Here is a 26,433-nt window from a genome sequence, read left to right on the forward strand (position 1 = left end):
ACTTCACAGTTGTATTGATTGAAAGACAAGAGGCTTGTGAAAATGTACTGCTCGAAATGTGTGTGTGTGTTTTCTCATGGCATCGCTGAATTGAATAGCACACTATAATTTCAGCTTCTGCTATCATGGAAAAATGCATCAACAGTTTAAGAGTTTGATCATTAGAAGTAAGTCACTGTAAGAAATAAAAAAATGATAATAATGTTAATGTTCCTACTTAAAATCCAGAAAGGTCCTTCTGTCAGTGGTCTGTTTCTCTGTTGTAGAAGGGTAAGTTAGGATGTCACGTGTTATGAGGGGGATGTGCATATTGAATTAAGAGGTGTTGGGAACATGTGTTTTACTATGGAATTGATGATGTCACAAAGGGGAAGGATAAACACTCTTAAATCTTTAATATCAGCGACAATGAGCAGTATAAGTCATTATCAAAAGTACACACTGGCCACAAATTATATATATATTTTTTCCAAATCTGTACTCGCAAGTTGAGGTAGGTTAGGTACAGAAGTAACCTGAGCCACTGACTGGGTCTCTCTATGGTGATATGAATGCAACCAACTCTGCTCTGGGTGAAATGGAGAAGGCAGGAAAGTAGACTTCTCTCTGAATAGCAGCTCGAATGACAGTAGTTTCTTGGACACTGGGAATGTGTTAAGTGCAAGATCTGTGAGGCCTGTGGAACCTGTTTGGCCTGTAGAAAATCCATGTTATGTTGTTTGGTGTTAAACAGAATAAAGATGAATGGAGGTTTAGTTGTTGTATTTAACAAAGATAACTTGGAGCTTTATAGACGGAACCTCACACAGAGACCAAGGGGCTGCAGCTACTGTCCTCACAGTGGTGCAGGCAGCATGAGATGTTAGTGAGTTGTGTTATTTTGATACAGATAGAACAAGATACATTGACATGCCAACGCTATTAACCATAACAAGATGTTCAAACAATCTGCTTTCTACTTTATCGAGTCATTATATATGTCTTATTGGCCTGTAGGCTAACAAAAGGTTATTCATGAACGTCATTTTGCTGAACAGTGTCACCTGGAGTTCAAATATTGTATCTATACAAAGGAGTCTCTAAATTTGTCTTGAGGAACAACCACCAGTTTGAATATTACTCATTCTTCTTGATTTACTTGATTTATAGAGCTCTAAATATTTCCTCTAGCTTTGATAGCATTGTGTGGTACGAACGGTCATAGAGAACCTCAGATTTATGGCGTTAAAATCTTCTCTAAATGAACACCATGACTGATAGCATGTTAACAGGACAAATAGAAAAAAAGAAGTCATAATAGGGGGAATGGGCATGTGTAAATCAAGTTAAAAAAAACACACACATCTGCTGCCCAGTTAGGGATTGGTGCTGGATCAAAAAAAAATTACCTTGGTAGTTTTGAAAAAATATACACACCAAACATGCTCCAAAAATAAAAGATGACTTATTCTACATATAACACAAAATGTTTATTCTCGCATGCATGACGTTTCAAGCAAAAACTAGGCTCCTCTCCAGTTGCTTACAACGAATATCTCTGTTAAGCATCTGAGCATCTGACCCAGTCAGATGCTTGCTGGAGATATGTGTTGACATATACATATATCTCCAGTAAGCATCAACGCTCTACCATGTGTAAATAATGTACAAAACATTTTCCCTCTGAATCACCTAATGTAATGTATTTCTATAATGAATCTTAAAAAATTACATTTATACACAGTTCCTCATTGTATATCATACTTTTAGATAACTGGTAGTCAACACTTCGTACTGTGTAAACGAATAAAAACGAGTTATCAGTGTGTTGGTGCCTCAGATATGTAAGATTGAAATGTATTGTACAGTGTTACTGTACAAGAAATGTTAAGAAATTCCCTCGTTTCAAAAATTAGGAACTGCTGTAGAGTGAGGAGGGACCTTGCTCTTCTCAGCAATAACTAATATGCTTTCCTCTTCCTGTGTGGTTTCATAGCAGTTTTAATACATATTTACCAGCCATTCACCATTAATTACTTGTGTTTTTGTGTGTCAGCTGACACAAAGGAAAGTCAAACAGCTTTAAACAGCTTTTCTCTGCTTTCTCCAAAAAGCATCGCCGCGGGGGTTTTGGGTAAAACATGTACTATTTAGAGAGTCTGACATTTGAGGTTTACAACAAGCACAGTCTTGTCTCCTTTCAGCACTATGGACAACCTAAATGAATATAGTTTGGGAGGTAAAATGAGAGCTAGAGAGCTAGCAGAGTAGCTGAAAGACCCTTAAAAACATTAAAATTATAAGCTGTGACAGTTAACACGCCATGGGGATTTATCGAAATATTAAATATATTTTTCCGGACAGTAATGCAATGTGGTAAACTAGTCAGCTCCAATTGTACTGTGCACATCTCCCTGTCAAACTAATGTCATTGTCGATGCTTCAGAAGGAAAGGGGCATGGACTTCATTCATAAGTAATGGTAAGAGAAAACTAGTTTTTTTTTACATGCTACAGTTTGTACATGTAAGAATGCTAATATGATTTTAAACAAAACACGCCAACTGCTGCCAGTAAAATGTGAATAAGCTACTATGTAGGGTTCATATGTTTGTAAATCTGACTGTGATGACGTCAGTGCCTCACCAGCCATGAACCTCACCGCACGTCACTGACTAAGGACACTCATCTCAAAGTGGCATTCAAAGAGACATGGATGTTCGCAAAATTATTTGCTGTCTTTTAGTTCGCTATACCTGCTTATTTGTAGGGAATTGTTCACACAAGCCATGTTGGATGCAGGGGTCCCTTCAGACAGACACATCATCATCACAACAAGAGAATCGTCATCTGGAAAATCGTGAGACAATTCGCAACAAGGTGTTGTTAGTCAAAGTGATGCTCGGATTCATAAAGTAAGATTGAAATAGTTTTTTTGTTCTATTTTGAGGTCTTGCAAAGTGACCTGAAATACATTGCTTTCCAGCAACTTCAATCCCAGAGTAAACACAGACAAGCAGTTCAATCTCCTCACTTGGTTGTTCTACTCCAAAAACAAGAGGTACGTTGGATTGTGCTCCGGTAATGAAGCACAATCCTTCATTCCAGCCCTAACACTCACATCAAATCCACTACTCCTTCCTTTTTAATCCTTTGTTCTGTGCGTCAAAACCCTTTTTCACGAATTCTGCAGATTATGATAGAGAATTAAGGGCAGGAGAACTCGAGCTTGTAAATTTTGGCAGCCTTGTCCTGAGAAACCATTCTCCCTTTATAATGATCTCCGGATTAAACTGCTCTTCACAAAGTTTGGATTCTATTTTCACGTATATAGTTGGATCTCTGTGTATCATCAAATTTTGGCCAAAATGGCCCATGGTTAATATATACTGTAAGAACTGTGGGTGTAACAAGTATCCAGTGTTAACCAGTAGAGGAAGGAACAAAAAAAGGTCTAATCTTGCTTTGAGAAAGTCTGCTTCACATTTTCATCTTAGATTAAACCACAGGGCAACTTGTCACCTATAAGGTTACTCATTGTAAACACCACAAGAGACATCACTGTAAGCTGAGGAGGCAACAAACTATCAGTAGATTTCAGCTGATCTTAACTGCCCTCATACCAGATGAGTGCTGAAGAGATGCAGCAACTGTCAGTGGCAGTTGACTTTTTCCCTAATTTTTAACCTCAGCTTGACCCTGAAGAATGTGACGTGGCTTCTGACTCTTATTTCACATAGTGACCGCTTGGAGACAGTCAAGTTGGAGGTTTGGTATGTTTTCCTTGTACACCTTGTCAAAGATGAGACATCCAACATCTACACTCCATGCCAACATACCCAAACATAACTTTAATGTATATACTTCTAACTAGTAACGTAACCATCTAAATGACATGTTTTACATCGATCCCATTCTGTGCATACATATTTATATATCCACCCCATTCTGTTTATGTATAGAAATACATACACACTATGTATGTGTATACATACATACAATCTTATCTTACACATGTATTTATCAATTTATTTATAGATCCATCTCATTCTGTATATTTATTCCTATGCTGAGACCCCTCTGCTTTACTTCGATTTTGGTTATGCCACCTCTCAATGTGTGTAATAAGGTTTCTTTGTTTCTAGCTATCTTTCTTTCTATCAATCAAACAATCTACCTATACGATAAAATTCAGTATCAAGGAGTCCCTGTGACTGCATAAATAAAATCCAGACCATGAGGAAAGAACTGATATACCACCCAGGATAAACGAATGTTATGTGGGAACAGTTTTCTGCCCGCCATGAATTTTCTTTGAACTCTCCACTCTGAGTCATCACAGATGTGAAACCCCAGCTGACAGGAGGGAAATTATTGCATTGTGATGTTTCTAGTTTTCCTTCGCATTCCCGAGTCAGGAGTCTCGTTACAATTGAGGAAGTTCACACTAAAAACATTAATAATGCTCATTTTATAACACCAAATAAGATTTATCCCAATACCATAGGTGATGAGCACTCCAGTCCATCATCCTAATGATGGTCAAAGTAGTGTGTTGAGTTACCCTCTTGAAGAAAGCATTCCCCTGGTCCAATGGAGCCGCTGCCCAGCAGCCATCGCCGCAGTGATGCTTTAAGGTGTTGTCATGTCTCATTGTTCCTCAGGTCTGTAGTCCACGCTTGGGTTCATTCACTGTTGAGAAATAAATAACGGTGTGAATGAATGCCCTCTCTGAGAGAGAAAAAATCTCAAGTGTAGATGAAAATCCCACCGGCACAAGGTCACACACACCATTCTTTTGTTGGTACTGAAGAACATGCCGCTCCGCTCCGCCTGTTTGACCATTTGTGTGTTTGTGTGTCAAAGCATTTATTGTTGCTTCACAGTGGCGACAAAGACACAAGCCCACACACTTATGAAACACACACACACACACACACACCTTGTCTCCTGAGTAATATGGTCCAGGCTGAAAAAAAGAATGGCAATCTTCAAAATGATTTCATTTTTTCCACTGGGACTTGCGCACCGAGCCTACTGGAGAACGTTCCACTGATCCAGAACCAAACATCCATCTTTCTGATGAATGGCCTAGGTGCTTTGAATAACTGTATTTAATAAAAACTGAAATTTATGAAGTATTGAGAATTAGTATAAAAAAATTTGGAGGATTGGTAAATATAGTTGAAGTACTGAGCTAATCAGTGTTTGGTTGTTACTGAGATGACATAGTCATTATGTTAAATCCAAAACTTTTTTTTTTTAATGTCTCCTACATGTGTTTAAAGTTATTGAAATGAAAAATAAATTGACATGAAATGTAAATTAAGTTCAGAGTATAAAGGGTGAATGTTTCATGAGTTACCAAGAGGAAAAAGGAAATATAAAGGACTAAAAAGCAAATGTTTCTGAATCAGCTGATCTGCTGTCCAGCTGCTCCATGAAGCAGCGGTGTCAAGGCACTTGGTCAGTACTAGGACAGTGTGGGATTACTCTGCTCTGAGTGTGTGGATTTACATGTATGTACACCCATGCATGCGTGTCTCCATCCATGGGTTTGGTGCAGCCCTCCAATGGTCGCATTCTATCATGTTAATCCCAAACAGATTAGCTTGGCTCCTGTCCTCACGTACCTTTCTTCCTTCGCTCTAATTCCTTCTTTTCATTATCCCTCCCTAATTTCTTTGCATCTCTCATTCCAAGCTCTCTGGTTTAATTAAGTACTACTACCAAAATGTTGCCATCATTAGCGCTTATATTTCCTGCCTTGTTTCATCCTCAGTGCATCATCTAATCAGATTATTCTAAGAATTCACAGGCCAGTGTCAGCAGATCACTAGTTCAAGACTTGAACGTGTGAATATTACAGTGAAATTCCCAGCTGGCCGAGAGAGTAACTATAGTATAATCCACATTTTTATTGTGAACCATTCAAATCATCACACTGAACTTTTATCAACACCAAAACCCTTCAGGAATCAATCGTTTCGATCAGATTTGACCGTGTTTTTTCTCGCTAGGACGCACAGTCAGATAACCACAAGGCACCTTGGCAAGAATCCAGCCAGACAGATGAAACAGAAAGAGAGAGACCGAAGTGGCACAGATGTAGAGAGACAGGGAGCAGAGAGAGAAAAAAGGCAGGGAGAGAGTCAATCTCGAAATCACCAAACAGAGCTGTTGTTGTTTTTATTGAGAGGGAATGTGGTCACCAGCATTCCAGTCCTCCTCCTGCCTCTCATCAATAGTGACACAGGCGCTCTCTGTCCCTTTTGTTCCTGTCTTTGTCCCTTTTATCCATCCTACATATACATACCTTGCAATGTTAGAGAAAAAGTAGCTCTTTCATTAGTGTGGAGGAGAGCACCTTTCAACTGCAAAGGACACATCCAGACAAAAGTCTCACTATCTTTACCAGGCACACAAATGAATGCAAACACTCACACCTACTCACACATATTAACTGTTTGTTGTGATTATTAAAGTTTGTTTATGCTTAAATGATTTCTTCCTGATTATCACCAATTTCAAGCAAAGTTTAGGCCTGACATTCAATCATGATTTTAGAAACAGATTTGATTTGCTGAAGAAAGAGAAGCAATTACTGTGATAACTTAAATATCTTACATGCATTCACACATAAAGAATGTGCATAGTTTAGTTGATGTTTTTTGATGACATAGCCAATAAAGTAATTTCTGAATTCATATAATTTAAAATGGCGTTATGTGCTAAATTAAATCCTTAGAGAATTTTGATTTCTACAAGTAATTTCAACGCCTTATCATCTGATTTATGCAGTAACTGACAGTGTATATCTACTTTTCCCACAAATATTACACAAAAACTGCAATTCATTATGTTCTAACAAGTTACAGAAAGCAGTATCAGCCGCCAACATTGATTATATAGAAATGTTTGAAATTAGTTTGCTTCATATCATTTGAAACGATAGCTTGTAATTGTCAATTAAAATACAATATCAGAAAAAAGACAGTTACTTCTCAAAGCATATATTTACATGATCTCAAATGCAGTGTTAAACAAATTCGGCCCATTGCAGGGGAACATTTAAATCTTGAATTTTCTTTGAAGCGGAGGAAAGGAGGAAACTGACGGGTCATATAAGGAGACCGTACGTGACTTTCTGAGGGAAGTAATGGCTCCTCTTCAGAGGAGCAGAGAGATTTACACAATGGTCATATTTTGACAGCCCCAGCTTGTTATTACAGTCTTTTAGATTTTCAAGGTCTGTCAGTCTTATACAACAGTTGGCAAGGTGGATGACTTGGCAGTTTATATTATTATTATTATTTCATCACAAAAAGTGCTAGCCCAGATTATTTCAAGGGTTAGATTTATAAGTGAGTGTGCCGTGTGAGTATTCTGCCATGGAATTACAGAACCATGGTATTACAGGACACAAACACACAGCTGTGTGCATGTGTGTGCGTGCATGTGTATGTGTGTGTTAGGAGGCAGACATCCCTAACACAGCGAGGCAATGGGTTGAGGGTTGATGACTTTTGTTCTTTTTCTGTAAAAATACAAGTCTTTCACATATTTTTCTAGTTGCAAAGCCTGTCCGGGAATTTTTGAACCATGTCATGCTCCACACTGTTGGATGTATTTCCCCTCTGACATGAACTAGACAGCCATAAAGGCAAAGGCAACTCAACTCCGTCATGGGGCCAAAACACTAGATCCCTGACCTGAGAGAGTCCAGTCATTAATTACTACTGTTTAATGTTTGCTGTCCATATGTGCCTGAAATAGCAACACAAACCTTGAAAAATAATTCATTTGGGATAATATATAATACATAATAATAATAACTTCATAGTTTAGAACTCAAGTGACATATCACATTTATTAAAAAAGATGGAAAAAGTTTCACATTCATAATGAGAAGAATTCATAATGTTAGAAAGCAATGGAATAAAAAAAGAATAAAGCAAAATTGGAATTCATGCCATTTAAACTTAGACATGTTTGAAAGCTGCACATAATAAATGTATAATTTGAGTAAACCAATATATCAACTGTAATTTATATTACTAAATTACTAAGCTGTTAATTTCTCATAATTTCTAGTTGTTTAAATCAGAAGCGCTCCCTACTTTAGCTGTTTTCTAGACAATGAAAATGTATATTTTCTCGCTGTCTCCTGAAAAAATTCAGTGGATTCTTTTTCTGTCAGGATTGTGCAGCTACATGCCCCACTCCTGTTTGACTAGGGCAGCGGTGAGGGCAGCACCCCTCCCACTGCCTTGCTCTGACGGGAGGAAGGTCACACAACAATGAGGAGCCAAGTCTCTGACAGTTTCTTGGAGGACTCGACAGAAACTAAAAAAAAAGGGTGAAAAAAGAACAGGTTATATTAAATTAATATTAAATTATTTCAAATAATGATGGTACGAATAACTTACTGTGGATGCAGTTTGTAGAGAGTCCCGTCTACCCCGACAGTGATGTTGAGCTGATCCAGTCCACGGTTTTCTCTGATCTTATCAACCACTGCTGCCATTCCTGCCCCACACAGCTGAGCGGCACGACGAGACACGGCTCCACATACCTTTGTCACAGTGATGACTCTCATTATTGTAGGGAAAATGTCTCACTGATCACATTGCAGCATCTTTTGCTGGTCATTGTAAAGAGTCAAAATATAAGCAGTTGTCCCTTGTCAGCCATTATGGACTAATTCTTGGGATAGCCAGCAGAGTTGCAAAATTATATTGTCATACGGTGCAAAAACTTAACGGTTCACCATAATCACGAAAAACTTTGTTTTGCTAATTCACTATTTTCAAAACAGACCTCTTGAAAGGGCAAAACAGGAAAAACTAAAAAACCCAATTCCGATGAATGGCACCGTGTAAAATACAAATAAAACAATCAAAGTTACCGGTAAGTTTATCTGCTATCAGTACAAAGGTGATATAATAATGTTTTTCTCTGCTATATTCATGTTTTTTTTAAATATATGCAAACTGTGAGCAAGCAATAAAAGACTGCAAAAAAAAAAAAAAAAAAACAACATTTAAAAACCTGGTTGCAAATTCAAGAGAAAAAGGGGTCGGTTGGAAACAGCAGATAATATCCTTCCACATAATTAGTCAGAGAAGATGAAGAGATTCACCAGTTTGTAAAATATATTATCAGTTTTGCTTAACACGCAACTGCAAGAAATTAGAGATTTTAGATTGGAGATTTCTTTGTATCATCAGAGGTTTTAAAGAATCCAGAGAGATACACCAACTTGCAATAAAACCAAATCTGACTTCTCATGGACTTTCCATCCCTCAGCGGGCACTGCCTCAGACACTACGGTGATCCTCCGAAGGACATGACTACATGGGAGTTCTTTGGAAAACTGGTGTCAGTCATCACACCACAGTGCTGTTTATATAAATGGACTATTATATCCCAAACGTAATAACAACAGCCCAAAATACCTATGACTTCAATGGGCTTCAGCTGTATGCTCCTGAGTCTTTGAGTCCTCTAAATCTATCCCTAAATGTTTTGCATCTTAAAGTATTAAAATCCAAAAAATTGATTGTATCATACTTTATATGGGGTTGAATATGATCGTAAAAATAAAAATGGCACATAATACCTGAGTCTTTGTGTCAAAAATTACCAGAAAAGCAACATAGCCTTAAATAGCCTCAAAAGTTCCCCAGACCTGAAGCTAGTAAACATTTATTTCTATAAATCTATACAGATAAGGTTCTTTCTCTGATCTGGAGTCTGAAGAAAAACAAAATGCAGGAAAAAAATTACAATATCAAGAGTCACACCAGCCTGAAAATTGGATGGGACTCTGCCATCATGATCGTTCTCAATCACACGTCTGAGTCTCACAACAAGATGGTGCTTTTGGTGCAAGATTGGTGCTTTAGATTTCTTTCTATCATTCATCTTTACCTCTCTGACAACAATGCTGTCATCACAGGTGCTGTCCAGTCCCAGCTGCTGCAGAATGGTTCTGACCTGCAGTAATGCCAACTGATCACTGAGGGGGAACAGTATAGATGCACATTAATTATTCATGTGAGTGACCGAGCGAGCAAGTGAGTAATCCTAAGTCTTTTGAGGCTATGGCCCCGATGAACCTACTTCTGACCTCATCCAGTTTCAAGTTTTTAAAAGGGTATACATGCATACACTGCATAGTCAAATCACTGCAAATACACACTTTTGAAAGGTAAAATATCATTGTTCAAAGCACATAAAGAGACACAAACATACAGGCAAGGTTTACATACCACTCTATCAGTGCCAGATAATTTGTTTGGAATATTCCTGCCGTTTTTAAAGCATCGGTGACCTGCCCTCTGAACAGCAATCCCCTTTTGGTTAAATCCAAGACCACTTGGCGAACAACTTCCCCCAAATACATCCCACTGGTCAACTTTTCAAACCTGAAAACAAAACACGCAATTTTCGTAGTGAGAATGACAATATATGAGAAAGTTTAAGTCTTCCGACCAAGTGAAAACACATCTTTACTGATTTTCGATTCGCACACATCCAATTAAAGGGTCCTAACAGAAGAAACATCCTCCATGAGCACAAATAAGGTTTGAAAAGGATCAGTGACAGTGTGACAATGTCACAAGGTCCAGTCATAACCATAAATCTTGACCCACTCCTTCAGAATTTACTTCTTTATTACATTCTGCTAAACCTTTGCCCTCAGTGACATTAACACAAACCCTTGCAGTCATGGCAATATGCACATTAATGATACAACAACATGGTGAGTTATATGTGTCTTTCAAAGTAGGGGCATATAAAAGTTAACACACAATGAGTGTTTCTAACCTTTGCTTCCCAGGGTTAAATGAGGTTCGATCTACCGCATCATCAAACGATGTGATGATGTCATCCAGCGAGCCATCATCGCCCAGACCCCCCCACTCAGTGTTTACACACATCTTCGATGTTGCCGTACCCTTGTTCATTTTGTCGCCCTCCACCCACCACTGCCAGGAAGAGAGACTAATCAGGATTACCTTAAAAGAAAAACCTCAGACGTTTTTCATGAGAGTTCGCCTACCATGTTTTTAGGTGGCCCTTCCTCTCTTTCTTTCCTTCCTTCATTTTGATCAATCTTCTTAATATTCTTCACTTCCTCCATGTAACATACATTGGTGCCATTTCCTTTTGAAATATACAAAATAATGAATCAAAAATAACGCAGGCATTCAAATTATGTGTTGCTTGTTAAACTAGGCCACTCTCTTGTCTCACCGACTATCAGTCCGACTTCACACCGGGGGTCTTTGCAGGCGCAGCTCATCATCGTCCCAACACTGTCATTCACGACTGCCACTATATCCAAGTCAAACTTCTGTTGATACACACAAATTGTGTCGGCATGACATGGTGAACACAGTCACATATTCAGGTGAAAAGCCTGAACTATATGTTCTCAGATATCCCCACAGACATTTAAATAATTATACTGATTTAAAGCACAAAAAACAAACTTTAATAGAATTGAGTAGTGACAAGAGGCAACCTTAAGACTGATTCCGCATTTCCACCTAAAGGACTAAATTCTGTATAATTAAGCCTTTCACTTTACGCATATACATCGATTTATTTTTTATTTCACATCTATTGTTGTCATTATGGGGCTGTGACTCACGTTGAGTCTCTTGATGGCGTCTCTCAGCATGCTGACAACATCATATCCCTCACATCCTGTGACTTTCAACCCTTTGGTCCAGCTAACCAAAGTGCCCTGCAGGAAAGAGGTCACCAAAAGTAACCAAGCTGATTTTTCCTTATTCATCACATTCATATTATTGAATAATGAATAAACTATTACATGAAAATACTGGTCCATTCCGGGATTAATGAGGTGGATGCAAAGAGCAGAGAGAAATACATTTAATAAACGCTCACAGTGTTTATGGCAGTCTGATGACAGGGGAGGGAGAGGGTGAAGCCTGCTGATAGGCAGCTGTTCCTCATCCCCATGTAGTCCAAGAAGTCCCCAACACACTGCGCTAAATGATCAAATAACTAAAGACAAAATTAGAAAGAGAAGCATTAATTTCAACATCTCAGGAATGATACAGAGGGGTGGAGATGAGCCCATCAAAAATCAACAAACTACATATGACCTTAACAACCACACATGGTTGCGATGAAGCCTTTAGGATGAGATGTGAAACATCTCATATAGAGTACATTATTCCAACAGCCTTTACGAAGGTTCAAAAGTGATACAATTTCAACAAAAGCACAATATTAACAGTGTGTAGCTTGGCCTTTTTAGAACAAAAGGATTCATAAACTTTTAAGGCTTTAGGTTATCATAGATTGTCTCCGTATGTGACCTCCAGCATAATCTTACTGTAAAGAATTCAAAAAATAGATATATTTCCAGAGACACTCTTGGATTCTTGGCTGGTTAATTTTTGTTTTGCCTCTTGATTCTGAGTCTGCTGTTACATTCCTATTGCACTCATTACCAGCAGGGGGCAGCGGTAAACGCTCATGAGCAAACTGGTTCGTGCTAATAAGGTGATGTGTGGGTGTTCTGTTGTTAATTAAATCCTTTTTTCTGACAACCATTTTGCACCACTCAGATTAACGTAAACAAAACTCCATGAGTATGTAGGTGTCTTACCTCCTCTCCAGTGCCCTGCACTATCTGTGGTGGCAGGTGGTATATCTTATTGTGCTGTCCTGAGTGTTGTTTTTGCAAGTTCACCAGTGACGCTCTGAAGTCAGTTCCATCCAGTTCCAAGGCGAGGTACTGTCCATGCTCTTGGAACACGAGAGTTACATTCAAAAAGTCAATACAGCGACTTCACTGGGTCAGTGCAAGATATGTGTGTGCATAGGCAGTACAATGGCGCTTCAGGTTGGGGCTGTACCTGAGCCATCAGGGGTACGGTACACAAAGGAAGGCAGCATCTTGATGGCTGAGGCATCTTTACTCTTTAGTCCTGCCTCTATCCCAGCCCTCATCCTGATCTTGACCAAATGGAGCTGCTCTCGGCTCAATCTGAAAAGAGCCAAAGTTTCATCCACCTGGGAAAACAAGAGAACTGCATTATTTTTACGATTCATGAATCATAAGTATCAGACATTGCGCAAATCACATTAAAAAAAGGTCAAAAATAAGTTCATTGGATATTTTGTATGGATGTCGCCATCAGAAATACTGAAACAACCTTACCTTTACTCTTTGCGATGCCTGTCGTTTAGCAACAGCTGCCACCATGACAGCTCCTTTGCTGCCACCGTCTGACTGGATGAATCTGACGAAGCATTCGGGGAGCAGACGCTTCACAACCTTATGAAGGCGTTTAGCATATCTGAAAAGTAAAAGGGGAGCACTTTTAAGATACAAATATAATAACCAATAAGGTAAATCACCCTCAAATACATACAGGACTGTCTCAGAAAATTAGAATATTGTGATAAAGTTCTTTATCTTCTGCAATGCAATTAAAAAAAACAAAAAAATACTTTTTCATGATATACTAATATTTTGAGATAGGATTTTTGAGTTTTCTTAAGATATAAGCCATAATCAGCAATATTGAAATAATAAAAGGCTTGCGATATTTCAGTTGATTTGTAATGAATCCAGAATGTATGACATTTTTGTTTTTGAAATTGCATTACAGAACATAAAGAACTTTATCACAATATTCTAATTTTCTGAGACAGTCCTGTATATTCAAAGTGTTCATTAAGTCAAAAATGTTCTTACATTTATTAGGTTGAGCTTCAAATTATTGATAAATAATTCAACTGATAGAGTTGCAATTCCCAGTTTAGCTGTCTCTCCATATATATGTGTATATGACAATTCCACATTCAGGTATGTTCAATCAAGTATCATGTCACATATATCAACCAGCCACAGTATTTGTCAGTACTTACTGTGGGTGTGTCTTGTACAAAGTTCCATCCACACCTACAGTGATCCTTAAAGTCCTCAGATTGCGGTTTTGCTTGACTCGTGCCAAAATAGCAGCCAGTCCTGCAGCCACCAGGTTGGATGACCTGAAGGACACGATGGTGCTGACGTGTCGAACCGCAATGCAGTCCTCAGAGGATGGGGACAAATTAAGGTTGCTTAGAATGTCTCTGGTGTTCTTTAAGCCATTTCTGTACCTGAGAAAGGTAGACACGTTACTGTTTTCAGGCTGAAAAACAGTTAGCTTATTAGTTTAGTCCTATATTAACAAATATAGTGAATGTGTAACGGAGTGCTTTGACTGAGTGCTATGCCATGACTGAATGACCACCAACAAGGACTACGTGTAAGGATAGAGAGTATGGTACAAAAACAAATCAAAATCCAGACGTACTCTTCCATGGCAGCAACATGTGCAGTGGTTATGTTGCCCTTTGTCCTAAGGGCATCGGAGACATGTCCATCAAACAGGAGTCCCATTTTGGCCATCTTTAATACAACCAGCCTCACCAGCTCACCCAGATACATCCCACTGACCATCTTCTCAAAACTAAGAAAAGGGAAAGGATTTTGAGAGGTCCGATACGGTGTCAAAAGCAGTAGGTCATTTTGAGAGAAAAGTCAATGCTGCTTGTCCTACAGCTGTTTCCCGGGGTTGCTGGAGGCTGCATCGATATCTTTGTCAAACTCGGTGATGTAGTCGTCCAGAGCGCCATCATCCCCAAAGGCCCCCCACTCGGTGTTCACACACATCCTGCCCTCGTCTCCCTCCACCAGGTCAATGTGACGCAGCTCCTCCATGTAGCAGGCATTGGTTCCAGTTCCTAAACACATACAAAATCTGTGATTATATTTTTATCCTTAAATAGTGGGGCTGCCAAAGCAGCAGGATTGATATGAATCCGCTTCCAATGTCACAGAAATCATTAAAATATGAATCATAAATTAAATGAACACACGATGGATAAATATAACCTATTCAGTGGATTCTTATTAAATGATGTGAGGATGGGAGATATGTAAACTTCAAGCTCTAACAATAAGGTGCTCTAGGCATAAATATCAATTTTGTGAAAATTAAATATATATCTAATTGAATATCTATCTATCAATTTAGTCCAACATTTCAAATTGTATTAGCATTAAGAATATAAATGCTGGTGAAATTACATTAGTCAGGATCAGGATACAAAAAATGAAAACATTCACTGGACATAAAATATGCATTTCTTTAACAAGTTACAAGATTCTATACAACATAGGGTTGACCAGGATTATGACAAAGCAATACTATAATTCTTTTGATGTTTCATAAATTGCACATTCAATTGCCTTCACCTTTGTATCTCCATCTGCAAATAAAAATGTGATAAACCCCCAAAAAAAAAAAGAAAAAAAGAAAATGTGCTGGAGAGATAAACTCAAAAAGGCAAACTTTGTTAGTGAATTTTCTGCATCTCGCAACTTCTGTGAGCAGTAGAAAAGAATACATACCAATGATGAGTCCTATTTCACAACGTCGGTCATCAAAACCGCAGGACATCATCGCAGCTACAGTGTCGTTGACCACAGCCATCACCTCCACATCAAGACCCTGCAGACAGTCAGAGGTCAGGAAACAAGCAGCATTTGCCCCAAATCTATTTTTCGTGGCATTACAGTGAAATAGAAATTTTGTGTGACACTTAGTCTCACTTGATCTCATTAGATTTTGTATTGTTGAAATTTGTGTGCTATTTAAAATTGTCTTGATACTGTATTTTGAGTCATATGATTTTTTTTTCTCATCATAAATCACATAATTTATTCATAGATTCATCTGGCCTGGCATCTTACCCCTGTTTTTTCAATCGAATGTCTGAGGGCCTGGACAACATCTTTGCCCTGAAGGCCTCGGGCTCGGTAGTCCTTGCTCCAGCTTAACAAAAGTCCCTGCACAGATCAGACACCGTTATTAATCTATGACCAGTGTGAAAATTAATACTCAGCTTCCAATCTGATGACACACAGGTTCCGGGCAGGTTACACCTGTTGGTGGTACAGCACCATTACCTGATCCAGATTGGACTGTTCACAGGGGAAAGAGAAGGTGAAGGCCAGCGGGTGTTTCTTCTCTAAACTGATATTCTCCTGTTGCAGGAAGTCTTTCAGCGATTCAGATACATGGTCAAACAACTAGACACAGAGAGACAGCATCAATTATGTCTGTGTTACTACATTTGTACTCAACCTCCCCCTATTGGCCCACTTCTCTCCTCAAATCCTTACTTCAGTGCCTCTCCCACTGAGAATCTCTTTAGGTATCGGATAGGTCTTCTCCACCGCCTCTACTCCTTCGTTCCTAATCCCCGTGCCCTCTCGGATTTTAACCTGAAGCACCTTAAATCTGGATCCTCCAAGATCCAGAGCCAGAAACTGTCCTCTCTCTGTGTAAAGGAGAAAATGAATGAATTATGTCAGCATTTTCCACAAAAGCAGATGGGTGGTATTTCAAACATGAGCAGCACACAGCACTGCAAAACTGTGTGAAAACCAGAAATGTCAGAAACCTGATCCATCCGGTGTGGATCGCACACGTGTTGGAAGCATCTTCACCGTTGCTGCAGCATTGCTTTCAGCAGAAAGGCCCTTCTTCATCTCGGCCTGGAAACGAACGGCGATGTCTTTGAGCTGGTCGTCTTGGAGACACATTGAGTAGAGGAACCTGTCAACCTAAAAACATGTGACGAGAGGGTACACAGAGAAATGACCCATCAAGATTTGCTTTTCTGTGTCCACACTTATGGCTACAGTCTCTCAGTACATGTTTCTTTCAGTTTTGTTGGTTTTTAGTTTTGTTTTTTTTTTGCTTTCAAGGGTAAAATGTAGGCTTTAGGGTTGTTTTAGGGGTAAACATGAACATGGAAAAATTAGGGGTTTATTGAAGTATTTATCACAATGAGTAAAAGGCATTAACTAAATTTAAGGTAATATCTAGTGCTCATGATTTCCCGTTATGAAGATGTTACTAATAAGAATGAAGTACCATAACCATAATAATGCCCATCAGTAAGTAGTTAATTCATGCTTACCTTTAACTCCAATTGATTTGTGAACTGTTATCTAAGCAGTGGTTCCTTCTTCCAGAATTAAAAGTGTCAAATGATGGTTAAGAAATGTTAAATAACAAGCACTATCATTTATAGATGAGACTTTAGGTCAAGATTGCACTAAACAAATTTGTGTTTCTCAAAGAAAAAGTCTCAATGTCTCACCCATATCATTACCATTGTGATAACAAAAAAAGCTGCATCCTTCAAGCATGTTCAAGGTTAGAGCATTATCATATACACATTACATATTTGTCACAGGTATGGAAAATTGTGATGAACTAGGAAACATTGCTCTATCACTTATTTAGCAAAAGCAGAGGTTCTGGGTTCCATAATCACTCATGTAATATGGGCCTTCAACTATCGAGTGTAAACAGAGGAATGATTATAGAAATCAACCATATTTGAATATAAAGTAAAAAAAAGAGTCCTGGAACACACTCATCCTCAATAGAGCAGGAGGTGCATTATACATTAAGAGCAACCCTGACTGTCTCTTTAACACACTGAGGGGACAAGGTCCCTCTGGCTGCACTGTGTTTTTGTGTGTGTGTTTATGATAGTGTGTGATGGACCATCTGCAGCAGTGAATGCTGTTGTTAATGATTGCACATGGAGAGACAAATGGTGGCTTTCATAACACTTTTTTTCCTCTGCATCTCATCCAGTTTGTATCTTCAAAACACAAAAATCCTCAGTGTCCAGAATCCAAACATCTTGACACGATAACTCAGATTGCAGTTGAATTGATTCCTCCAAACTTGCAACGAACAAGAATTCAAATCAGACCTGATAAAGTGCCGTAAAATTCTTATCCCTTTTACTGTGGTGTAATAGAGCCTGCAATAAAAAAATTCACCATGCAGCAGCCAACACAAGAGATATATAAGATTGTTGAGAATATATGTGCAGTTTCATAACAGATAAATTATATTTGTTTTTGCATTCAACTGGGTAAAAACTGAGCTGGAGTCCAGCTTCTCAGAAAAGATTCTGTGTGCTAAATTTGAAAAATGAAAAACCAGACATACCATACAAATGGGAAACAACCAGATTTGATTAATGCCATTCACTGGTAGTTTTCATGTCTGTATAGAATATTTTCAAAAACCAATAATGACTTATTTGTAAAGGTTTAGCTGGCAGCAGCGATTAGCTTGCAGGGACTCAACACATACAAATACACATATATAAATATATTCTTTTAATGAAAGGTAATCCCAGTTTAAAGTGCATTCAACTTCAGTTAAAGTTATTCCACTGAAGTCCATCTATACCAGTACAATGGTATGTCATTTTCTCAGGGCCAGGAGTGCAAAACAGTGCAACACAAAGCCTGAAAAAAAAATATGACTTGATTCAAATGATTGGGATTTTTTTGCAATCTAGATATACTCGTATATGAAATCAATTTTCTTTTACAACCAAAACATTTTTATAAAAAGCAGTTTTCGACTTATTCAACCATACGATCTATTTCAGTGTTACAGTATACTTCTTCATAGTACTTCATCTGATAAAAGTTGAACATATTCCAAGTAGTAATTTTAATGTGTGTGTATTTAAATAAGGTAAACGTGTATCAATCAGCACAGTGGGGTAGCTTTTACCTTCTTTGTAGGATCCTCCTGGAGTTTAGAGAAGATAAAGGAAACTAGATGAACAGCCAACATCTTGATGTACCCCTGCAAACTATACCGCCATGAACACTTCAGACTGCTTTTTGTTTTTGATTTGTCTTCTTCTGTGAGGAGCTCAAACACACACCCTCTGAATAGTCCCACAGGCTGCCTCGTTTAGTCTCAGATTCAGAGTCCACTGGGGAGAGACCAACTCAAAGATTAATAGCAAGCCAAACCCCTTTCACAGTCAGTTCCTTGTCACAGTTAATGTGTCCAACTTCTGACTTGTGTATCAGTTCCTATCTAAAGGGGATGGATATTTGTATTTTGGAGTTGTGCAGACATCATGGAGCATAATTCATGATGACATCCAATAGTACTCAATTTAAGATTGATTTCTTCATGGAGGTTAAAGGCTGGCAAATAAAAAATTGAGTTATTTTGTCAACTGCAACTGTGTTATATTCATTTGGACCTCCTGTTTTTACACATGCAAATAATCTTAAAATATTCTTTATATACGTGTATTATTTTGCAACCCATGTGATTGTTATAAATAGAGCATAAACATGAAAACAAGATACACATTTAATTAACTAACACATCTCAGAGCATACAAACTGCAAAATAACGTATCTATAATACATATAGACAGAGTCTCAACTTGATTTATTCAAGCTATTAGCACAATTCTCAGCTGAAGTGAATAATTTGACCAAATGTCAATAATCTAGTTTTGCTTGGTGTGGGTACTAAAAATCCTGAATCAAGGATGAAAATAAAACACCTCTCAAGACTTTCATGTCAGACAGAATTTTGTTTTTTCATGATGAGAAAACATTTTGACAAACCACCATTAAACCACCAGACAACAGTGAGGCTGGTCAGTTCTGTATTTCGTCACACTCCAGGTCAGTTTGTGACTGAACTAGCCATGTTTTAATCAAAGTGAACGGGACGAATACTTATCTGATACATGATTCACCATGCATGAGAATGTGAAGTGCATTCTCTAGCCATCCAAAGTTTGCATGATTATGTGTAAAAGAAAAAAAAAAGATTTTTTTTTTGTTTGTGCTGAGGATGAAAATGAATAATGGGTTGCTGCTTCAAATTCTGATACTTGCCATCTATCAGTTGTTGATCTCTGTAAGATTGGGGCTGAACATGAGTGAATGTAATGGGTTTAATCTTCACTTCCTCTTTTTTTTCCTTTTTGTTTTGTTGTTACTGTGATATTCTGTATCTAGGGCACTCTGGTTAGTGGTGTCCTGCCTCCGGCCTCTGGTCCACTCTCTTTGTAGCTGCTGTAGCAAATCAGGGGTCAGCAGTCCCTCTCTCACCAAGCGACTCGCCAGTGAAGTGTCCATCATCTGTCCTGACCCTTTCTGATTCCTCTGACCTCTCCCGCTGGTCAAATTATCAGGACCCGCTCCACTTTCCCCAGACATATTTTTTTGACTGAGACTTGTTTTCCTCATCTGTTGAGGGTCCGTAAGGGTTGGGTCTGTGGCTCTGATTAGACGGGTGATATTTCTGACACCCTGTTGAATGATGTCATCAAGTTCCCGCTGAATTTCCCGAACGAAGGCAGTGTCTGGAAACATGTCCATGAACCGATAGCTGGAAAAGGGAGAGATTGAACACATTAAGGAGTAGCATGAACCTCAACAAAGTAAGAGGGCTGAATTTGAGAATGTTATATTATCAATAACATGGCTTGAATTAACCCTTGATTGAAAAACTAGTGTAAAGATAATAATCCTTTTTCAATATTGATATATATCATAATTCTGCAAATAACGGGTCAAATAATCTACATAAAAGTATTATGAAGTACAGAATAATTGTATCTGTTTTGTATGGATAAAGATATATAACATAAATGCGCTGATCTCACTCATATCACACTCATAATCTATGTATATTATAAATTACCTTAGCCACAGGTAAAGATCTAACACATCATGAACAGCTTCCAGATGCACAAGGTCTTTTATGTTTTTGGGTGGAGTCACGGGCCAGTTGACATGGCGACAGATCCAATCAAAAGTCAGGGGTTCATCTCGGCTGAACTGGCGTGCAAACTGGAAAAAAAAGCCATAAAATTAAAAAATGCGGCATCATACTGATGTTGGGAGAGGATGTTATGTTTTTTTGTTGTATTAACTTTAAGAGGGAGTTTTCGAAAACAGCCAAGTGACAGCAATAGTAAAAAAGCCATTGGGCTGTTATGATAGCATTAGACATAATATGTTGATTCCAACAAAAATGCAGTCTGAGGTTTTCTGTAATTAGTCCATCCCATCTTGCTGTCTTCAGGTCTACTAGCCCTTACCTTTAAGAACGAGGTACATACAAAAGGTTGCTTTTTATTGATGGGAGCTGTGCAGAAAACATAGCGAGACCTAAGGTTGAGGGGGATATGCTGAATCATATCAGCCAGAAACTTGAAGTCATCAATGTTGCAGACAAAATAAAGGCCGTCCACCCGGGAGAGACTGACAAAGATGTCCTGAGGCACAGAGAACAGAAAGCATGGAGTCATTAACTTTGTCTCCACAGCAAGTTGAAGCTACAGCTGGCAAGTGGCTAACAGGACAGTAATGTGAAAGTCAGTCGACCCCTGGCAGTTTGCTCCAACTGGAATGCAGTCACATCAGATTTCAAAATTCTGCCTCAAAAACTTTGTCATCCTATTGGATGAGATTTTGTTTGCATTGCACTCTCTAGTATTTTCATAGATAACAATAATACAAAAAGAAAATTAAAAACACAATAAAAAAATATATTCAAAAAGTAATTTTATCATACTTTCACCATTGTTATTAGAGATGATACTGAACAGGTAACTGACACAGAGTGAAATAAAAAGTCATCATCACTTATTAACCTACTTCACTTATTTAACTCTTTAAGTCTTACTTTTCTTCCTCCATTTGATTGGATGACATGAGGATATGAAGACTATACTCACTAGAAGGTTGGACAATGTGGCATCAGGCAGATGATAAGCAAACATCTCTATCTGCTCTGCAGTTGGATGTAGACCTGCAGTCTGAGAAATGAAAGGATAAGGAGAGTGAGGTTTATCAATTTTGAAACTGGGTTTTTTCTAAGATTGATTGGAAGAGAGTAACTGACTGATCACCTCTATGGGTTCTACTGAGTGGCTGAGGATATCCTTCAGCACAGGGAGGTCATCTCTGTGCATAGTGGTAACTTCTCCCTCTTTAAATTTTGAAGAGAATCTGTGAGGGGGTGTCAGTGAAACCCCCCAAAAAAACACAGTTAAAGAAAAATATTCCACGTGACATTAAAATATTCTGGTATGGGTGCGAGGCAAGAGACGCACCTTCCTGCCCGACCGGCTATCTGCAGGGCCTGTGATGTGCTGATAGTCTCCATTTGTTTCTCTCCTTTCTCATTCACGTTTGGTTTAACAAGACTATTGAAGATGATACGTTTTATGCTCCTAGAGAGTAAGACAGATGGAAAAAGGTCCTTTACAGAAAAAAAAAATTGAGCTACACACAACAATATTAACAACACCTTGGAGACTGGACTCTGGTCCCTTAATATCAGTTTTGAAAGTCAGACATAGTTTACTGCCAAACAACCAATACTCTGGTATTGATCAGTTGTTTGAAAAATGTGTTTCAAAATAATTACAGGTGGTTAACTTTTGACAGAACTTTCAGGTTCATACGTAGGAACATCATCATTAAAAAATATAAATCTCCGTTTGGAACAAAACCCTTTTTTCCCCCCAGCATGATTTTACTGTGGCCCATTTTAATTTCTTATATTTATTCAGTCATAGGAACAAATGTAATTCAGAGTGTAAGATTTTACATACAAATTAAGGCCCATCCCAATGGCATCTGTAGCAACCAGGATCTTGCAGGGGTCATCAGGGTCATTGAACTTCTTGGCTTGGGACAGCTTGGTGCCTTATAAAACACAGAATCTGAAATCAACTTTTCATTTGCAACCATGCAGACAAAAGAGTGCTCTGGTCTTGATGGTCATTATTATCACTGCTTTCAGGAACCTTTGACAAGAATGTGCTCATCAAAATATGACGTTGATATTGGCCAGAATGCAAAGGCCAGGAGAGACTGACTACCCAGGGAATACACAGGCTGAATATCAGAAAGTGATAAACCTCCAAACACTCTTACCTGGAGGTAAACTCCCATAGATGACGGCACATTCTAATCCTCTTGCTTCAATCTGTCTGCTTATTGAATATATGTCATTTTTACTGAAGCACACAATGCAATCTCCGGGTCTCAAGTTGTCTAAAGATTCCACAGCTTGATCCAAGATGGAGAAGGGAGTTAAGCGCTGATAGGTGTTGACCTGGTAAGAGAGAGATGGCAAGGTAGAGAAAGGAAAGGAGACTGCTGTTACTCTTGCAAAGAAAGTTTCAGAACATCGGAGGCAGAAGTGTCTCTTCCTGCTGTAGTCTTACCTCCACTTCTTCTCCAGTGGTGAACATCAGATCCCTAACAAAGTCGATTGCCGCAGATTCCCCACAAATATGGATTTCATCCGCACACAGACCTTCAGGAACACAAACAAAAGCTGGTCCAATTAAACACATTCTGATCATTGTAAAGGGGCCTGCAAACACGACTAAAGAACCTTACAAAGCAAGCCTGTCTTAGCTACATGAGCGGGAGCAAAATAAAGTAACTTTTCTGTTTAGAACATGTGTTGAACAAAATAGAATCTGTCATTCCACACACTCACACAAGGAAGTTTTGGTAAAAATTAGTGCTTCATTTATGATGGTGTTGTTCTGGCTGCCTGGCAATCTGACTTTTGGCAACATGAACCCCAACTTACTGCACCATCAATGCATGACTGACCCCTTGCATTTTGCTACAATAAAATTGAGTGAGAAAAACAAAGTGACAGATGAAGAGATTCTGGCAAGTACATCCTAGATGGCATAGACCATTAGGTACAGCAGAATATGTTGATAAATTGCAATAGAGAAAAAAAAAGACATTTTAAATTGTTGTGGCTTTAGTAATGTGGCAATAATTGCATGATTGAGTCTGGCAATTCTCAGTGCTACCACTAATCATTAGCCCGAATACATATAACAAATTCTCTTTTAAGTAACACTCACGTTAAATACTAATACTTACTCTGAAAACTAACTATTCTGAGTGAGACTGTGAGGGAGGGAAGGCTGAATCAGGCCAAAAAACCTTAATGAACAAAGCCTGTGAGAGTGAAAGGCTTGACTATGTTTTACTAACCAAGGAGTGCCCTAGTCCAGGCCCAGCCTCTTGAAGGATCTCTAATCATTTGGATTTCATCAATTACAGCAACCTCATCTGCAGGAACGATAATGAAAATGTTAGTTATCATTTTTATAAGGAGAACAACTGAGCCTGCAGGTGAGTTGCTTACTTACATGGTGTGGTGACACTGCACATTTCGATTGTACAGGCCACATGACCCGAAGCCCGACCCTCAGGGTCCACAAATATCCTCTCCTCTCCAGTGACCAAATCACATGCTACATCCTGGAAATATGCAAACACAAGAGAAGTGAATGATACTGAGATAAAAAGATATGGAGATTGTTTTTAATGTGATGATGATACTAAGACTTTGCTATTGAAACAGTCATCATATGAATGAATGAAAAATACATACAGCATCATTGCTTTTCTCAAAGATTTCATGAGCCAGAAGTTTTAGGGGGCCACAATACACTCCTGACTTTGCAGCCAGGTAACGCTGGATGGCATGGTATGTTTTCCCGCTATTGGTGGGACCAGCATGGAAAATGACTTTCCTCTGGACGGCCCGAGCTTCGGGGTACCTGTTTCACACATACAAGTGATGAAACATTCATACAGAATAAAAATTAATTGCGTTGGGTAACAGAGAGAAAAAAAATATGTCATTCTAACTGCAGAGCTGGATTCAGAATCACATTATAAGTGTTCAAAAAACTGACAAAGTCACTGATATAAAAAAGGCTACCTTCTGGATGGAGACAGTAAAATTAAATTGTATTGTTTTGTTTTTCCATTCATTCATTATCCTTGTATTCATTCTGTGATTCAGACTTTAAAACTATACAAACTTACCAGTTAGCGGGCACTCTGAGGTCTGAGATCTTTCTTAGGTCCTCCATACAGTCAAGCATTGGAAAAATTAGCTTGGCATGACGCATGAAGTATGGGTAGATGTCATCTATATGACCTGAAGAGAAAAAGTAATACAGCTTAAGTTTTACTTAGAATTATTCAAAACCAACTAATGAGACATTTTGAGGATTTATTGAGGACTGACAGACCAGCTCCATGGCAAATGTCGCTAAGGATGATGTGGAGATCAGCGGATAGTGAGGCCCCCTCAAGGACATACTTCCGAAAGTTAATAAAGGCCTGGTGGAACAGACGAGCTGTATACACACAAACAACATGAGTAAAACCATCAGTAATAGCCATCAGTAAAGATGTTTACACCTAGAATATTAGAAGTGGATATATTAGTATAATAGGGCTGTACAATTTGGTAGGTGTAAAATATTAAGTAGGTGCAGACATTCATTGACAGATAAAACAGTTGATAAAGGTCATTCTTGTCCTGTACAGTGCTGGAGAAGTGTAAAATAGTCCCAAGAAAGTAACTTTTAAATAACTAAGAATTCAAAATAATACGGTGAAAAATCCTACCAGCGCATCACTCTAGCATTTCACATAAAGAATGGTTAGAATAACTTATTTTAAAAGTGTTAATCTCTGACACTCATGTACATTACTTTAGTAACCAAATTCGTATCTAAATGTTTTTACTTTAAATCTGTTTGAAACGTAATTCTAGCATCACATTTACTCAACTTCAACATTATTATAATACTGAAAATGAAACTTTGTGGTCTTTCCAACAAAACATGGATTTAGAACAATCTGTTGTGACTGAATACCCGCAGCGCGATCGACACGGTGAGAACATGTATTCATAAAGGATTTGATGAATTTACAATTGTGCGACGATGAATGGACAGTTTTGTCTCTTACCATCCAGGCCATGATCTGCTGCCAGCTTCTGCATCTCTTTCCTCTTATAGAACCGGTTCAGAATTTTCAGTAGCTCACCTGATTCCAGACAGATTTGCGAGATAGAAAGAAAACAGATTGAAATGTGGTTACTAAGTTAACTGTAAGGTGACAAATGTCAAGAATATCAAGCATCAGACAGCCCAGATGGAAGAGAGTAATTTGCATTTAAATTTGTATGCGCCTTTCCTTTATTTTGCACATATCTAACAAATATCGGATGAATATACTGACTTTTGTCCAGCGGCTGTGTCAGCTCCGCTCCCACAGCCCCGTCCACCGTGGAGTCAGTCTTCACGGACACAGGGACAAACAGAGAGGTGTCCACCGGTTTGGATGAAGACCCGTTAGACGAAACATTTCTGTGGCAAACCGGCGATGCAGTCTGACGACATTCGTGTAACAACGCGGAGCAACGGGACACACTTGAGCTACGGGCGGCGAGACGAACACTGGGGCACTGGAGCCGAGAAAACAAATACAAACACCGGTTTACTGACATGGTTTCCCCTCGTTTCCAGCGCTAAAGAGAGCTGCGCAAAATATGGTCTCAGTGTGCCGGCATAGTGTTCGTACGGTTTCAACATCCCACTAATTTCACCAGAGGACGGTCAACGCACTTCACTTCCTGGTGAGACGCAACGTGGGTCAGGACCGGTCTGTATGTAGGTGCCCACAAATGTGCCTGCA

General features: G+C 38.7%; 2 protein-coding genes across 5 annotated transcripts; both read right to left on the reverse strand.

Moving 5' to 3' along the window:
- Positions 1 to 7,828: 7,828 nt before the first annotated feature.
- LOC147217909 (hexokinase HKDC1-like) lies at positions 7,829 to 19,086 on the reverse strand. The gene is made up of 21 exons (XM_086174631.1): positions 18,638 to 19,086; positions 16,485 to 16,647; positions 16,204 to 16,361; positions 15,988 to 16,110; positions 15,772 to 15,867; positions 15,430 to 15,529; positions 14,576 to 14,759; positions 14,330 to 14,485; positions 13,899 to 14,132; positions 13,186 to 13,324; positions 12,881 to 13,037; positions 12,631 to 12,770; positions 11,901 to 12,020; positions 11,641 to 11,736; positions 11,241 to 11,340; positions 11,047 to 11,150; positions 10,812 to 10,972; positions 10,253 to 10,408; positions 9,912 to 9,999; positions 8,408 to 8,553; positions 7,829 to 8,324 (listed from the first exon to the last, which is right to left on the reverse strand). Exons 1-21 carry the CDS (start codon positions 18,698 to 18,700, stop codon positions 8,189 to 8,191), a joined length of 2,820 nt encoding a protein of 939 aa, XP_086030757.1. The 5' UTR covers positions 18,701 to 19,086; the 3' UTR covers positions 7,829 to 8,188.
- Positions 19,087 to 19,223: 137 nt separating this feature from the next.
- On the reverse strand, positions 19,224 to 26,377 carry supv3l1 (SUV3-like helicase). 4 transcript variants are annotated; one of them, XM_086174633.1, is made up of 16 exons: positions 25,978 to 26,377; positions 25,705 to 25,782; positions 24,978 to 25,085; positions 24,769 to 24,883; positions 24,329 to 24,497; positions 24,084 to 24,195; positions 23,926 to 24,003; positions 23,127 to 23,218; positions 22,834 to 23,014; positions 22,509 to 22,602; positions 22,005 to 22,124; positions 21,801 to 21,900; positions 21,627 to 21,707; positions 20,988 to 21,164; positions 20,588 to 20,736; positions 19,224 to 20,272 (listed from the first exon to the last, which is right to left on the reverse strand). In XM_086174633.1, exons 1-16 carry the CDS (start codon positions 26,243 to 26,245, stop codon positions 19,843 to 19,845), a joined length of 2,352 nt encoding a protein of 783 aa, XP_086030759.1. In that variant the 5' UTR covers positions 26,246 to 26,377; the 3' UTR covers positions 19,224 to 19,842. The 4 variants fall into 4 exon arrangements, with proteins under 4 accessions (XP_086030759.1, XP_086030761.1, XP_086030760.1 ...); XM_086174635.1 differs by having other exon boundaries at positions 24,974 to 25,085; positions 25,978 to 26,373; XM_086174634.1 differs by lacking the exon at positions 25,705 to 25,782.
- Positions 26,378 to 26,433: the final 56 nt, after the last annotated feature.

The sequence above is a fragment of the Fistularia commersonii genome, chromosome 27 (assembly GCF_037954325.1).
Source record: "Fistularia commersonii isolate RoL2024-O1a breed Wild chromosome 27, RoL_Fcom_v1.0, whole genome shotgun sequence".
NCBI lineage: Eukaryota > Metazoa > Chordata > Actinopteri > Syngnathiformes > Fistulariidae > Fistularia > Fistularia commersonii.